The sequence below is a fragment of the Salarias fasciatus genome, chromosome 3 (assembly GCF_902148845.1).
Source record: "Salarias fasciatus chromosome 3, fSalaFa1.1, whole genome shotgun sequence".
Lineage (NCBI taxonomy): Eukaryota > Metazoa > Chordata > Actinopteri > Blenniiformes > Blenniidae > Salarias > Salarias fasciatus.
The window spans coordinates 13,093,265-13,106,624 of record NC_043747.1 but is presented as its reverse complement, the minus strand read 5'-3'; the positions used below and the strand labels follow the sequence as shown (position 1 = coordinate 13,106,624).

General features: G+C 44.6%; 1 protein-coding gene across 2 annotated transcripts in view; it reads left to right on the top strand.

Annotated features, from left to right (window-relative positions):
* usp53a (ubiquitin specific peptidase 53a) overlaps nucleotides 1–12,034 on the top strand; it is a 30,116-nt gene extending 18,082 nt beyond the window's left edge. Inside the window, exons 11-17 of one of the 2 annotated variants that reach the window (XM_030086103.1) lie at nucleotides 455–598; nucleotides 1,625–1,771; nucleotides 3,357–4,131; nucleotides 4,920–4,987; nucleotides 9,806–9,872; nucleotides 9,970–10,670; nucleotides 10,749–12,034. In XM_030086103.1, the coding sequence (XP_029941963.1) occupies nucleotides 455–598; nucleotides 1,625–1,771; nucleotides 3,357–4,131; nucleotides 4,920–4,987; nucleotides 9,806–9,872; nucleotides 9,970–10,670; nucleotides 10,749–10,825 (1,979 nt within the window). In that variant the 3' untranslated portion in view covers nucleotides 10,826–12,034. Of the gene's footprint in view, nucleotides 1–454; nucleotides 599–1,624; nucleotides 1,772–3,356; nucleotides 4,132–4,919; nucleotides 4,988–9,805; nucleotides 9,873–9,966; nucleotides 10,671–10,748 lie in introns of both variants that reach the window. The other variant, XM_030086099.1, reaches the window with a different exon arrangement.
* Nucleotides 12,035–13,360: the final 1,326 nt, after the last annotated feature.

The following is a 13,360-nucleotide window of genomic DNA, read 5'->3' as shown; positions in this document are numbered from 1 at the left end:
CAACCCTTTATTTATTTCATATTTATGAAACCTAATATTTTTTTTATTGCTGTTGCTGTCACGTACTAATAGGAAAAAAAAAAATTTGATAAGAACAGCTGAATATCTCTGCTCCTGGGATTATATATCCCTGGATTTGTGTGGTTGGGGAGGTTTTTATCCCTTTTAAAGATCCTCCTCCAGCTCTGCATGCTGGCCGTGCCCCAGGTCCAGACTGCAGCAGCCGCTCACTGCCCATCACAGCTGACAGGGTTCCCGACTAAACTGGACGATCCTCAAAAAAAAATCAAGACAAAAACTCGGTGGATTTTCTTATTTTCGATTGCAGTCTGCTTATTTACCAATATCAATTTTCTTCAGTGACTTCAGTGAAAAGCGACTTTGCGTCAGCAGAGGACAATCCTGCAAAACCGAAGCTTGAGAGACTTCCTGCTTGACTTTTTCTCCCTTGCAGGCCTTGAGTCTCCAGTTCCGCCCCCGAAGAAGCTGGAACTCACCAGAGAAAACCTGAATGCTCTGCTGGGACAAGAGCAACTCAAGAAGAGCGCCTCGACTTTAAGCCGCGGCAGCGCTCAGACCAGTGGAGGACGGGGACCAGGTGAGGGGAAACGATAAATACATTTACATATTAGAATGGACACGATAGGCAGAAGACAGCTCTAAAAGTCTTCTTAAGTATTTATATTTGTTTGCAGTGAAAATGGGGGGAAAAAAGTGAGTCATATTAGACGTAGGAGTTTAAATGTGTAATTGTTGACTTCTTTTTGCCGTGGTCAAAAAAAGCACGCATGAGTCACTTTGCTCACTGGTTGTACTTTCTTAGCCTTGAAAGATGCTTAATTTATGAATATTTTTGTCCTCGGAGGCTGGTGACAAGCGCAGATCTGGCATGGCAACCACAGAGAGAGACAGATAATTAAATATCTTGGGCTGTAAAACTAAATCTGTTACCAGTACAGACGGGATTAGGAACCCTCATCGAGGGGAGAGGTCAGACGAAGCTGCCAAATACTCCAAAAAAGAAACATTTTAAATAGATACAATGCTGCAAAGATGAGTGAATACTTCAGCATGTGAAGCTGTGAGCATCGGAAAATAGACTACCTTTGTTTACCTTCCTGAATCTGTAGTATTGAACAGGAAGGAGTGAAATATGTGTGATTAAGTTCTGGTTTATCCTACAGTGGGTGCTTGAAAAAGACAATACAATTATCTCCCTTCCCCTCATGTAGTAGAAAATCTGCCTTGCACATCAGCACGACGATGTGCTGCAAGGTTCAGCCCCTTCTCCACGCTCAGCAGCTGCTCAGTGCCTCGGGGGCGCCGAGGACCGGGAGTCAGAAAACAGCAACAAGGAAAAGGATGTAGTGATAATATATATATATATATATATATGTGTGTGTGTTACGCTGGGTTAAAAATAATTTTAATGGTGTGTGCAATGGTGGAAATCCCCACCTGAATCAGTCGAGGCACTAAAGGTTTTTTTTTTTTTTTTTTTAAGGTCAGCATTAATGGTATATTGCCTATCTAGCACTTGTCCCTCAGTAGGGAGAGGATGTGTCAAGTTCCTGACATGTCTTTCGTGTGTGTGTGTGTGTCTGTTGTTTTTTTAACAATGAAGTAAAAATTGGCACCGGCGATCCCAGGAGTCGCCTCAGGGACATTTCTCGGGAAGTCGCCCAGAGAGCTGGAGAGGTGCGGGGCATGCATCCATCCAGAAGAGAGCCTGATCGGAGCGGTCAGCGGAGGCCGGAGACTCGCCACAGAGGTTGGTGTAGCATTGTGTGGATCCGCGGAAGCAGACAGCGCATTAAAGTGCGACGCATACACACGGGGAATCGTCGGGCATTATGATACAAAAGGCTATCCCTTCCTCTTTCCCCGGCCCTTATGTAACCCCCGGGTTCGGGAGCAATGTGTCAGAAAGGGGATTAAGTTCTGACGTCTGAGAGAGAGAGAGAGGGATCAAGGCAGGCTCCAGCGTAGTCTGAGCCATTGGTTCTACTCTTTGTGGTCCGCGTCAATATTAACAAACGCAGCAGAAAGTAAGCAGATCAAACCACATCACGATGAGTTAATTGATGGTGGAATTAAAACCCCAGCATTCAGAGTCTTTCATGTTATGCCCCCTCGCAAATGCAGTGTGTTCTTTTTAATCAGCGCACAGATACATTTGTTCTGTTTCTTTCTTCTCCAGTACATTACTTTCAATTAGATACCAGTAAGGAGATTAGCGAGCATCAAATCCACCGCGTTAGCTGCAGTAATTTGTTTTAGTACACAGCTTTGATGATCAGCATATGCAGCGAGATAAAGGAAGCCAGTGTCACTGTTCAGATGAATGGCAAGGCGAGCTGGGATACCACAGTAAGTACTATAAATCAGAAACAAAGCTTAAGCAACTCTGCTGCTTACATCAAATTGCGCGATAAGCCCGCGGTATCTCAAGATGATCCTTCGCAGTATTGATTTAGACACGCCAATTTCACAAATTGATCCACAGCCTGTGCTGTTGACGAGATTCAGCTGGTAGCAGAAAGTCCGACTACACCGGCATCGTATATATATGAGCGAAAATGTAGACAACCATATTTGAGGTGATTTAACTGCGGCACACAGTCAGCAAAATCCACAGCAACAGGGACTCCATCTCCTGCGGGCTCATTTCCAAGGACTGACAGTTATATGTGGCATTAAATTCACTTTTTTGTACTCTCAAATGCTCCGTTACAGCAGATTAGATTTTCACAGCAGTTTTGATGGTGATTTCCATGCCGTGCGTGCAGCATCTGAATGAGGATGCACAATATTTACAATTTAAATAAGCGAGGGCTGCAGGATGCACGTGTTGCTTCTATGCAGGGGTATTTTTCCATTATTTAAAACAAAAGAATTTTTGTTTATTTGTCTTTCTGTAAAGAACAAAAACACGCCACTCTGAAATTTGGTCTGTTGTGTGGATGTTTGTGCGTCAGCTGCCTTTCCTTTGTGCACACGCCACCGAAGGAAATCGACTCCTGGTGGCTGTAATTTACACCTTCCTGTCATCTAAAGACAGAAATATCTGTAACTCTGTTGTTGCCGTGCCCTTCGCTCACCCTCTACCTGCTGCGATCTTCATCATTTTCTCTTGGTGTGGATTTGAAGTCGAAAGGCCATTTTTGGACATTGAGACATAAATTAAAAAAAATTTAAATTCTAGTTTAAATTAAGTTTAATTACATTTAAGGTATTTCATTTTTACTGTATTCCTGCATATGTTAAGAGTGTCAACATGTCTTTTCTGTCAAACTTTGTCTGAGTAGAGTTTATTTTCTAATTGTTTTTGTTCTCCTGAAACCACTTTCCCTCAGATCCAGGTCAGGACAGGACCTACTCCCGCTCCGTTTCCCCTCCGGAGAACGGTTTCAAACAGCAGCTGGCGAGTCGGCTGTACAGCAGCCAAGGCAAAGGTCCCACTCGGACTGAGCGAACGCCTCAACTCGGCGGGCGGTCCTTCCACGAGCCTCCCTCCCACTCTCAATCCAGGGTCCAAGTTCTCCCCAGCGTGCCCAATGCCCGGAGACTGGAGCCGCTGTCCAACGGATATGAGACGGACAGCAGCCAGGACTCCCGGGAGCGAGCCGGAAACGGAACCAACAGCAGGAGCAGGCCCGCCCGTCCGTGGAAGCCCATGAGGGAGGCGCTAAACGTGGACAGCGTTTTAAGCGCGGTTGGAGGCGAAAATTCAATAAACGAGGAGCGGAAGCAGCACAGCCCCCGGAGAAGACCGAGCAGCCAGTCGCCCTCGCGCGACCGCGAACGGGACCGAGAATTCACCTGGGGAGGCCGCGAGGAGCGCAAGCCCAAGAGCCTGATGACCATCTACGAGGACGAGCAGAGGAACGAGACCGGCGGCAGCCGGAGCTCGCTGGACTCCGACAGCCGGGGGGGCCACAGCGACAAGGACAGGCCGAAGGGCTCGGCCACGCTCAAAGTGCACAGCGACAACTGGAAGATCCAGAGGACCGAGTCCGGATACGAAAGCAGCGACAGGCTCAGCAACGGCTCGGCCAATCTGGACTCGCCCGTCGTGGAGAACCTCTCGTCCAAGGACCTCCGTCCCATCCCGGAGCTGCTTCTGATCAGGTGAAGCAGCCTGTCAAGCCGAAGCTGGTGCTCCTCAGCTCCACAGCGCGATGCAGAACAGGCTGACACAGTTTCTGCTGTGTGATGCCAGTGTCAGAATGCTGCCTTGTCATCCCCCCCCGTGCCCTGCTCATTTAAGTCTCAAAAGTGCTGCCATTTCTAAATAATTAAACATTACAAACAAACTGTTCTAAGAATAGCAAGACCCATTTTAACATAAACGCACACGAGGCAGATAGGCAAACCTTATTATGCTGGGCTGTCATTTGTTGGCTTTGTAGTGCAGGTCTTGTTTGGAGATAATGATCCCAACGAGCTGACAACTCATGTAGTCGGGGAGGGAGAGCGAGCCAACAGAAAGCTGACTTGGTGAACTGCCTGTGCATTATTCAGGCCTGTCTGCTGACACCATATTAGAACAGCGCTGCCTCAATTATTGGTCCAGATGTTCTTTGACCAGGCAAAAAGCTCTGACTTTAGTGGAGTATTTTAGTTCTTTTGATACTGAATTACTACTATTATTATTTTGTTGCCACATCTTTTAGCAGCACCAAGTTATAAGAACCATTTCATGTTTGTATAAAGCTTATCATTGCAATCATGCTTCGGTTTACCAAATTACTCTACTGTTTAAGTTTCACGACAATCAGACAGCAATCAAAAGGGCTGGTTTCCTATTTAGGCTCAAATCCAATTATAGTTCCTGTCCGTTTGTGATAAAATCACTTTTTCAAATATCTAGTGGTGTTTCTCACTGGATATCTAAGGTCATTTGTTTTGTATTTTAGGGACCCTTTCCCTCATAGAAGAAATGATGATTTAATAGCCGACATGTTTCCCTCTACGTTTTCCTCTGGTAAGTACCACTAACTCTTTTATGTGCAGTCATTAAAAAAAAAAGTCATAAACGTTTCAAAACATGGAAGTCCGACTCCATATAGATTAACATGACTAAATGCAGCCAGTGAAAATATTATAGTATGATTATTTTTAATCAGGGAAACTGAACATGTCACTTTATGGAATAAAGACATAAAGTTTATGCCTTTATTTACTGACGGATATTTATTAACTGCGACCAAACACCGTTCTTTGGCTGATAGCAACACTTGATTTATCCGTCATTATTTCCATACGTGCAAAAGAGACGTACACTTTCCGCGCTACACCGTGGAAATTGATGGAAGCGTCCGTCTCCCACAAAGGCTCGACCCTGACACTGAAGAAATTTCCTCTGCCCAATAGACTTCCGTGTGTTGCAAGGACCTGAAACATTAAGATAGTACTCAGCAATTTCCTTGATTTATTGTTCCATCACTTCTGTTAAGGTCACAGACTGATTGAAGAAATACTGTATGGAAATAAGTGCTCGTGTTCCTGACTGACTGGCCCTGACCTTTTTTTTTTTTCCCCCCCTTTTTTATTTTTTTGCCTTAGTAAAGTTTATGTAATGCCGCACACAGTGAAATATCCTCAGGCCCAGAGGAAGAATCTGCACATGCAAAGAACATACTTTGAGCGTTAAGACTGTGTTTTTTTTTAACGGCTAAAATAAGCAGACATTCAGGGGTTTTTTTTGTTTTTTTTTTAATATTTCATTGGCTATCTTTTTTTTCAGTGAATAAATAAACAAATGACAAAATGTGGAAACAACCCCAGCGACCTTATAACAGCATTTAAATAATGCATTATTTTAAAAGGAAGCTCAGATCTTATAAAGTCCTGTTTAAGGTTTAAAAAACTGCTTATAAGAATAAAAAACACTGAGGTTCAACTATGAGTCATGTTGTGAAGCAGCTATAACTGTTTTTTTCATGTTCTAGACAGGATGGAAGGAGATAAGATGACATGAATAGCACTTGGGGGGGTTTGTCATCTTCTACTCTCTATTTCTAGCACATGCTTGCTGCTCAGCATCAGCACAGAATAGCGAAGGAAATATATTTGAAATGAGCAAAACATCTCGCTAATTCCCCTCAATGATATAGACAGAGTTAATCCCAAATTGGGAGGGAAGGGGAGGGAGATGAGTGCGATTGTCGGGGCCACCCAGCTGTGCCCAGCCATGCAGAAAACGCCATGACCAGACCTGTCAGGAGGTGGTATTCAAACATGACTCAAATAAAATGCCATTTTTATCACACTGCAGTTATTTCACTGTCCCGGGGAAACAGCAGCTGCGGTTTTTATCTCCCTTTAAGTTTTATTCGGGGGCAAATATAACTTGAATGCGAGCGCGGCGAGTCGGGTTGTCGTTTCTTTCGCATGAGTCACTCGGCACATGTTGAGTGATTCATGTGAAACAATCCCTGAACAAGACACAACCGCTTTTGTGGCTTATTGTCTTTACTGCTGCGACGTCTCCCTGGACTTCACTGAAAGAATGCATATTGCTCAACCTGATACAACAGCCTGTACATTCAAAATCACTTGCATAGACGTCTTTTGTGTATTGGTGTTTGCAGAATATAATACATTTATAGTTTGGGGGAAAAAAGCTCTTGTTCATTCACTGAAGCTGTTTGCCCCCTAGTGTCTTTTAAGAGTTATGGCTATGTCTGCAGACAAGGCCATTAATCTGATTCACTTTAACCCATTTGATTTGTAGAATTTGAACATTTATGGCTAGTTTCTTACCCACAGCGATTGGACGATTCTACGGATCTCTAAAATTGCTGAATTGTTCAGTTTCGGCTCTAAACTCTTTTCAGATCAGTATGGGATATTTATGCCCTGCTGCCTGCAAGTGGTATTGACAGGCCGCAGTGAATGTGTGCAGAGTCAGTTTGGCCCTGGGTTCAGTGGCGGTAGAATTGGCGTGAGCCGCGGCTTCGGCGAAGCCCGAGCAGCTTCCAGTCGTCCATTAAAGTCTCAAATCCTTTCTGAAGGCACGCTCAGGTGGGAGGGCAGTTTGTGAGGAGCGCGGTGGACGTTTTCACCACAGATGGTCATCCTTGTGATAATTTGTTGCGTGAGGGAGAGAACAGGAGACAGGCAATGATTCAAACGACTATCAAACCTTTTTTTTTCTTCCTGCTTTATCTTGATTGGTTCCTGTGCCTCCTGCAGGCCTCGTCTCCAGCCCTTTGAAACTGGCTCTGTAAGTGGTTCTGGCTGCTTCCACTGACGATATCATTTCCACAGTCAGAGCTTCATAGAGCAAACAGTCGAGTCGGCACATTTCATCTCGAAGGAATCGATTTGTTTTCCGTCGTTTATTTGCATACTTCATCTGCAGTGTATGGGTGTCCATAATAATTGCCAGCGATAATGCTACTCTGCTTTGCTGGCCTATTGATGCCAGTAAACCGGCGAATGCTGTGATAATATGCGTTAATACCTCAGGATGTGCACAAATTTATGGTTCTGCTGCCTTTCTGGACATTGAGTAACGGACACACACTTCCACATTGTTCATTATTCCTGCTCTCACACACCAGTTCAGCTCCTCAAGCCATCCTGAGCTGCAAATATGCACACACTCATTATTGATGTTGGAGAATTTTAAGTACCCCAGACGGCACAACAGAGAGAAATGCACGTCTCGACTTGACAGCCCAAAAACTGAAATTTTATTTTGTGTCACATCAACAAAACTTCAAAGGGGATGTACAAATTCTGAAAACCTAGTTAGGGTTCTGTGCGGAGGCACATTTTCTATTTCCTGTGGGAGTGTCAAACTCTAGCAGTTGGAATAGTTGAAATGATGCTGGATGACTTCCTCGGATAAATGTCCTCAATGACTTTCGAATGGAGAGGTCACAAGAATGGTAGTGAAGTGAAAATGGCTTTTAAAAGTAACCGGGAGAATTACTGTAGAATGACCAGAAGCTGCTTTGACCTCATCAGCAAAGAAAATGCTGTAATGGCGCCACCTGGAGTAAAAAACATACCAAAACACATGATTTTTGAACAAATTAAAAATATATCATGTGTCTAAATATGTGCTGTGGCACGAGTGGACCATTTCAACTGCAACTGCTTTTGTCCATTATGAAGACGGATCCATTCAAGTTATCAGACTGACGAGCGCCGTTTCATTTAGACTGAGGCCGAGTTCCTCCACAATTAAGTTTCTCCTCAGTATAACAGGAGAGGATGAAACACCAGAGTGGAAAACCTGTTTGAGTAGAGCGCTAACTCAGACACACAACGCCCAACACACAAAAGCAGCATTTCTTAAATCCTACGTGCTGTTCCTTTTAAACTTAAACGACAGCAGTAAAACTCAGCGTGTCACTGATTATCCACATGATTGTCAATTAATATGCTCACTTTAGAAAACAGCCTCATTGTCTTCAATTCGGTTTAACAACTTGACTTTATGCCTTCCGGTTAATGTGGGAATGTCGGGGAAGTTTTAATGTACGCTGAAACCCGGTCTAATCCAGGCGGTTGCCGCACACGGAGGGTTCCCGGCCAAGTGCAGTCGGCCATGTAAATGCAGCAGGACTCAACATCTGCTTCTGAAGTTTTAGCATGAATACCAAAATCCCCCCTGAAAAGAGTGTCCAATAGGAAGTCAGCCAGATCGTAAACCTCAGCAGTTGATTTACCTGAAATTTTCGATGGAGTTGAAATCTGAAATGACTTGTTTTTTTAAGTTTTGCTCCACTGTTTCCCCAGCTCTTTTCTCCTACAAGCTTTTCTCCTGGCAACCGTTCATGTGTTCATAAAGATGGAGGGGGGGTGGGGGGGTTTATTAAAGAGGAGGCATTGTAAACTGCACCTCTTTTTTTGTATTTCGGACTGATATTGTTACAGTTGCTTGCCAACATTGCAGATCAGCGGCATCAAATTGTGAATTGCCACATGGACTTAGCGGCTTAAAAACGCAATCGTGTTGTGGAGGGGATCTGAAGTCTGGAGTCTGACCCAAGCGTAATTGCATGCCAGCACAAAGGATTTAGCCACTAATGCTTTGAGAGAGCGTCAGGAGGCGTGGAAAAAAAAGAAAGAAAAAAAAAAAAAAGAGTATGCTGACACATCACAGATGGTCGTCACTCTCCTTCTTGCCCGGTTAGTCAGCTGTTGTCTGTCTCGGGCCTTGTAAATCACCCCCCCACCCTGCTATGTTGGCAGAGGTCTACGCCCATGCCCACCCCGGACCTGTTTCTAAATATATATATGTGCTGGTCTGGCATAAAAAAATCTGTTGTAACTTCTGAGTTTTCGCTGCTTTTTTCAGTCATCAAACATGAACTGCCCTTAACAAGTCCATTAAATAACTTTTTTTTTTCCCCCCCTTTGGAATATTTCTTCTTGATTTTCTAAAACTAAGCTCCTCCACCAGCCAGAGTTCACCCAGGGTCCTCATTGTTTTATTAGCCGAACACTAACAGGGCCTGGATATGAACCCAAATTCCCTTTGAGGGGCCACGTTCTTTGGCTGGATCAGACAGCCAGAGTGGTACACAGGGGGCCCGAGGGCACTCCGCCAGACGAGCTGCTTTGATACTTCCTCTCCGCAGCGCCAGGCAGCAGGCCTCATCCTGACCTCTGTTAGATAACATGTCTTTGCTGGAGAGACGAACAGGAAATAAAAAAAAATATTGGAGTCGTGTTTAAATGATAATAAAACCATGACAGATGTTACCTGGCTTTCTTTTTGATAATCTGGATTGTCTGGATTGATTCACAATCAAGGTGCTAATAAGAATTAATTCTTGTCTAGATGAACACGGAAGAAAGTCTCCCGATCTTCCAGACTCCAACGTTCTGTCCGGCCTGCCCATACAGAGGTAAAGAACGATCAGAGTTCATGAAATGTTTCAGTCTTTTTTTTGTCACAGTTGTTGGTAAATTCCTAATGGGTTCATTTGTGCTCCGTCACAGAAGACGAGCCTTTCGATACACGCCTGGGATCTTGGAGAAACACAGAGTTCTGGACAGCGAACAGGAGGATGATGTGGACGGCAGCCCGGTGAGCCCCGTGCCTCCTTACTTAGCAAAGACCAGCAGCTCCGAGTGGAACAGCTCGGACGACCTGGCTGGACCCCTCTCGGAACAGGAAGACGCCGGCAGCGGCCACAGGGACCCCTTCTTGCACAATTACCCCCCGCCTTTACCCCCCAAAACCTTCGGCGGCAGTGGCTCGCTGCCACCGGAGGTGCCGCCGCGGTCCAGCCCCCGCGGCGGACCCCGGAACGGAATCTCCCCGCTCTCCCACAACACCCTCCGGCGGTGGATCGAGACGCCGGCCGAGCACCGGCTCTCCTCCGACGCCAGCTCCAAGTCGGGCTCCTCGGACCAGGACAGGAACGAGCTCTCGGCCAGCGAGAGCGACGACAGGCTACCCAGCCCCAAGCTGGGGCACGACGACGGTACGGACTCCTCCTCGCTGACGGACGTGGTTCTTCCCACCACTTACTTCTCCGTGGACAACTGCATGACGGACACGTACCGGGCCAAGTACCACAAGAGGCCCGCTTTGTACATGAGAGCCGAGGACCACACGTCATCGGGGGAGAGCGACGTCGAGGGGCGGGGGCTCCCTTTACCAGAAGTCCAGGAGCCTTCCAGAAGCCGGATAGAATCAGGTATCCCAAACTACCTTTCGCTCATTCATTTATTTTCATCTAATCAGTCACTGTTTAACAATTTTTTGTTTTTCGCAGGCTATTCTACGACGAAGACTACTGCAAAGTGGAATCCAGTAACTCCAAAAGGACTGGATGAGCATGGCTTCCTATAATTAAAGCACTGAGAGGGGTTCTCAGTGGTTGCAGGACTGGATGACTCTTTCCGATCGGGACGTGGAGTCTCTGGCGCACTCGTCATAACAGAAAGATGGACACGAAACTGGATGCCAAAGAGATTGTAAAACACTACGGCAGGTGTCTTTAATGAGCTATCTGGCTACCAAAATTCATTGAACAGTTCGTTTGCACAGCAAGGAATGCCAGAAAGGTACATGACTTTTTTGTTTTTTTCTTCCTGAATTGTTGGAATTCAAAAGGGTAATGTTAGAAAAGAATGTGTCACATGAAGCCACTTTAGCACACAAGAGATTACGAGATTTACGTCACTCACGCTAGAGGAAGGACGCGCTTTCTGCCGGTTCTTGCACATCTCATGGATCGCTTCTGTTTGTTCGACTGCTCTCATTTCAGTGTTATGAGGCGTCTGTCCCAGTTCTGTAGTCAGTGGGTGGGGGTTGTGAAGTATGCAAGAAGTTCTCCTTAAGTCAGATCCTGACATCTTGGGCTCACTGGCTGCACGACTTAAAAAAATGGATCCCAGGGATCCGTGTGAATATACATCTCCAGGACGCCCCTTTATTTCTTTATTTCTTTCTTTCGGCTGTTTGCGGAATTGTTGAGCGAGGAGGGAAAGCTACCAAATATGGATTCTTGTTTGTACACAGGCTTCAGTGACCTCTGCGTATAACCAACGTCGGTTTCCCGGCCGAATATGCTAAACCGGCGGCTTATTCGGTCGGAAAAGTGCGCGGCACGTCTTTATCTCCTCATGCACACTGCACATATCCCATCATCGTTTGTGTATTTACTGTGTTTCGTATGTCTTACACTGTTTCTGCTTTATTTTCACACTCCTTTACAGCTCTTTTATTTTTTTTCTTTTGGAAGGATCAATAAATTTGAGTTGTTTTCTTAAAATAGGCTCCTGAGGGATGTGGACATGCCACGTCTTCCACAAAATGGGCCTGCTTTTTCTTTTGTTTGTTTTTAACCGGGTTATTAATAATGTTGTACACTATCTTTGGTTGAGATGTTTTGTATATGCAACAAACAAATGCACAGTGCCTTTTGTATTTTTCTAAGTGAAGGCAAGATTAAAGTGGACCTGTGATTTGTACAATTGTTTAATTTTAAAGAAATTTTGTAACATTTAATTTTATTTTTATTGATTAACAATCATTAAATAAACGATTTTAATTACTCTCAATTGCAAGTTGTGCTTTGTTATAAGAAAACGCTAAAGGTCGAGTATGGCAGGACTGATATTGATCCAATATTAATCATTTGAAAACAACATGGACTTTTTAAGCTTGAAAATGTGGAGTGTTGCTGCCCCCTTCTGGAGTGAATCTGAGCTGCACTTCAATGTCAAACTCATGCTCAGAAGTACTTTTATTCACTTAATTCAAAGTAGCGTAAATATCTTTTTTTTTTTTTTGGCAAGGACACATAAACCACTCTCCTGGTTTCTAATCATGTATGAACATGTTTTTCATTAAAAGCAAACGTGTCAATTGTTTCTATTTAACAGATATTCTATTATACATTAGTCAACTCTGTACATAAAGATTAAACATAGAAAAAAACAGCATAATGCATTCTTTATACTCCACTAGATGGTTTTAAAAATGATGAGAAATTTGATGAAAACTAACATTTTCTTTTGAAATGGTTCCCATGCTGATCACGATATAGTAATAAATATTATAATACTTATGAACCCTGCCAATCATTGACCTTCGCTGAAGTTGATCTGATTTCTCACTGATGCATTGTGGTCAAATCCACAGACGTCCTGTGATACATGAGCATACATTCTACATCCTGAAGAGGGAGGTAGAGGACCTGGCAAACCAAAATAATCCAGAGCTTCACAACACTGTGCACAGCAGTCAAGTTGTTTCTGATTCTGTTTACATAAATCTTTATAGTTTTCTGTTATGAAAATGCCATTAGATGCAGCAGGTTGAATTCTTTTCATCTCTCCACACACTGAGTGACCTCAACCTGTCACCGATGAGTGTTTCCAGAACTGACTGACCTCTCGTCATGCTGGGAACAAAACACTTTCAAAATTCTGCTTTCAACAGCAACTGTGAAAACGACACGAATGAGTCGATTTTTCACCCAGACTCTTCAGCACCAGGTGGAGTGTTTGTTTTGTAGGAAGTAAATAGATCAATGGAATGAGGCAAAGGGGATTATGGTCCTTCCACTCAATGACAGTCCAGCAGCAGAGAAGATTCCCGCCTGTGTTCACTGGAGGACGGAAAGGGAAAATGCATTCAGAGGATCCTGACAATGTTCTGTCATTCAGCTCTCTGCTCCGCCTTGCATGGCATGTCTATCACAGTTTTTGGTATGCTTAAATTTTTCACTGTCTTCTGGCGTGCGCGTGTGTGTGTGTGTGTGTGTGTGTGTCTTCTCCAGCATCCGTCAGAGTGGGACCGGGGCTGTCAGCGCCGGCTCCTCCTCTGCAGCTGCCGCACTTCATTAGGGGCCATCAGCAGAGCTCAGCGCTCCACTGT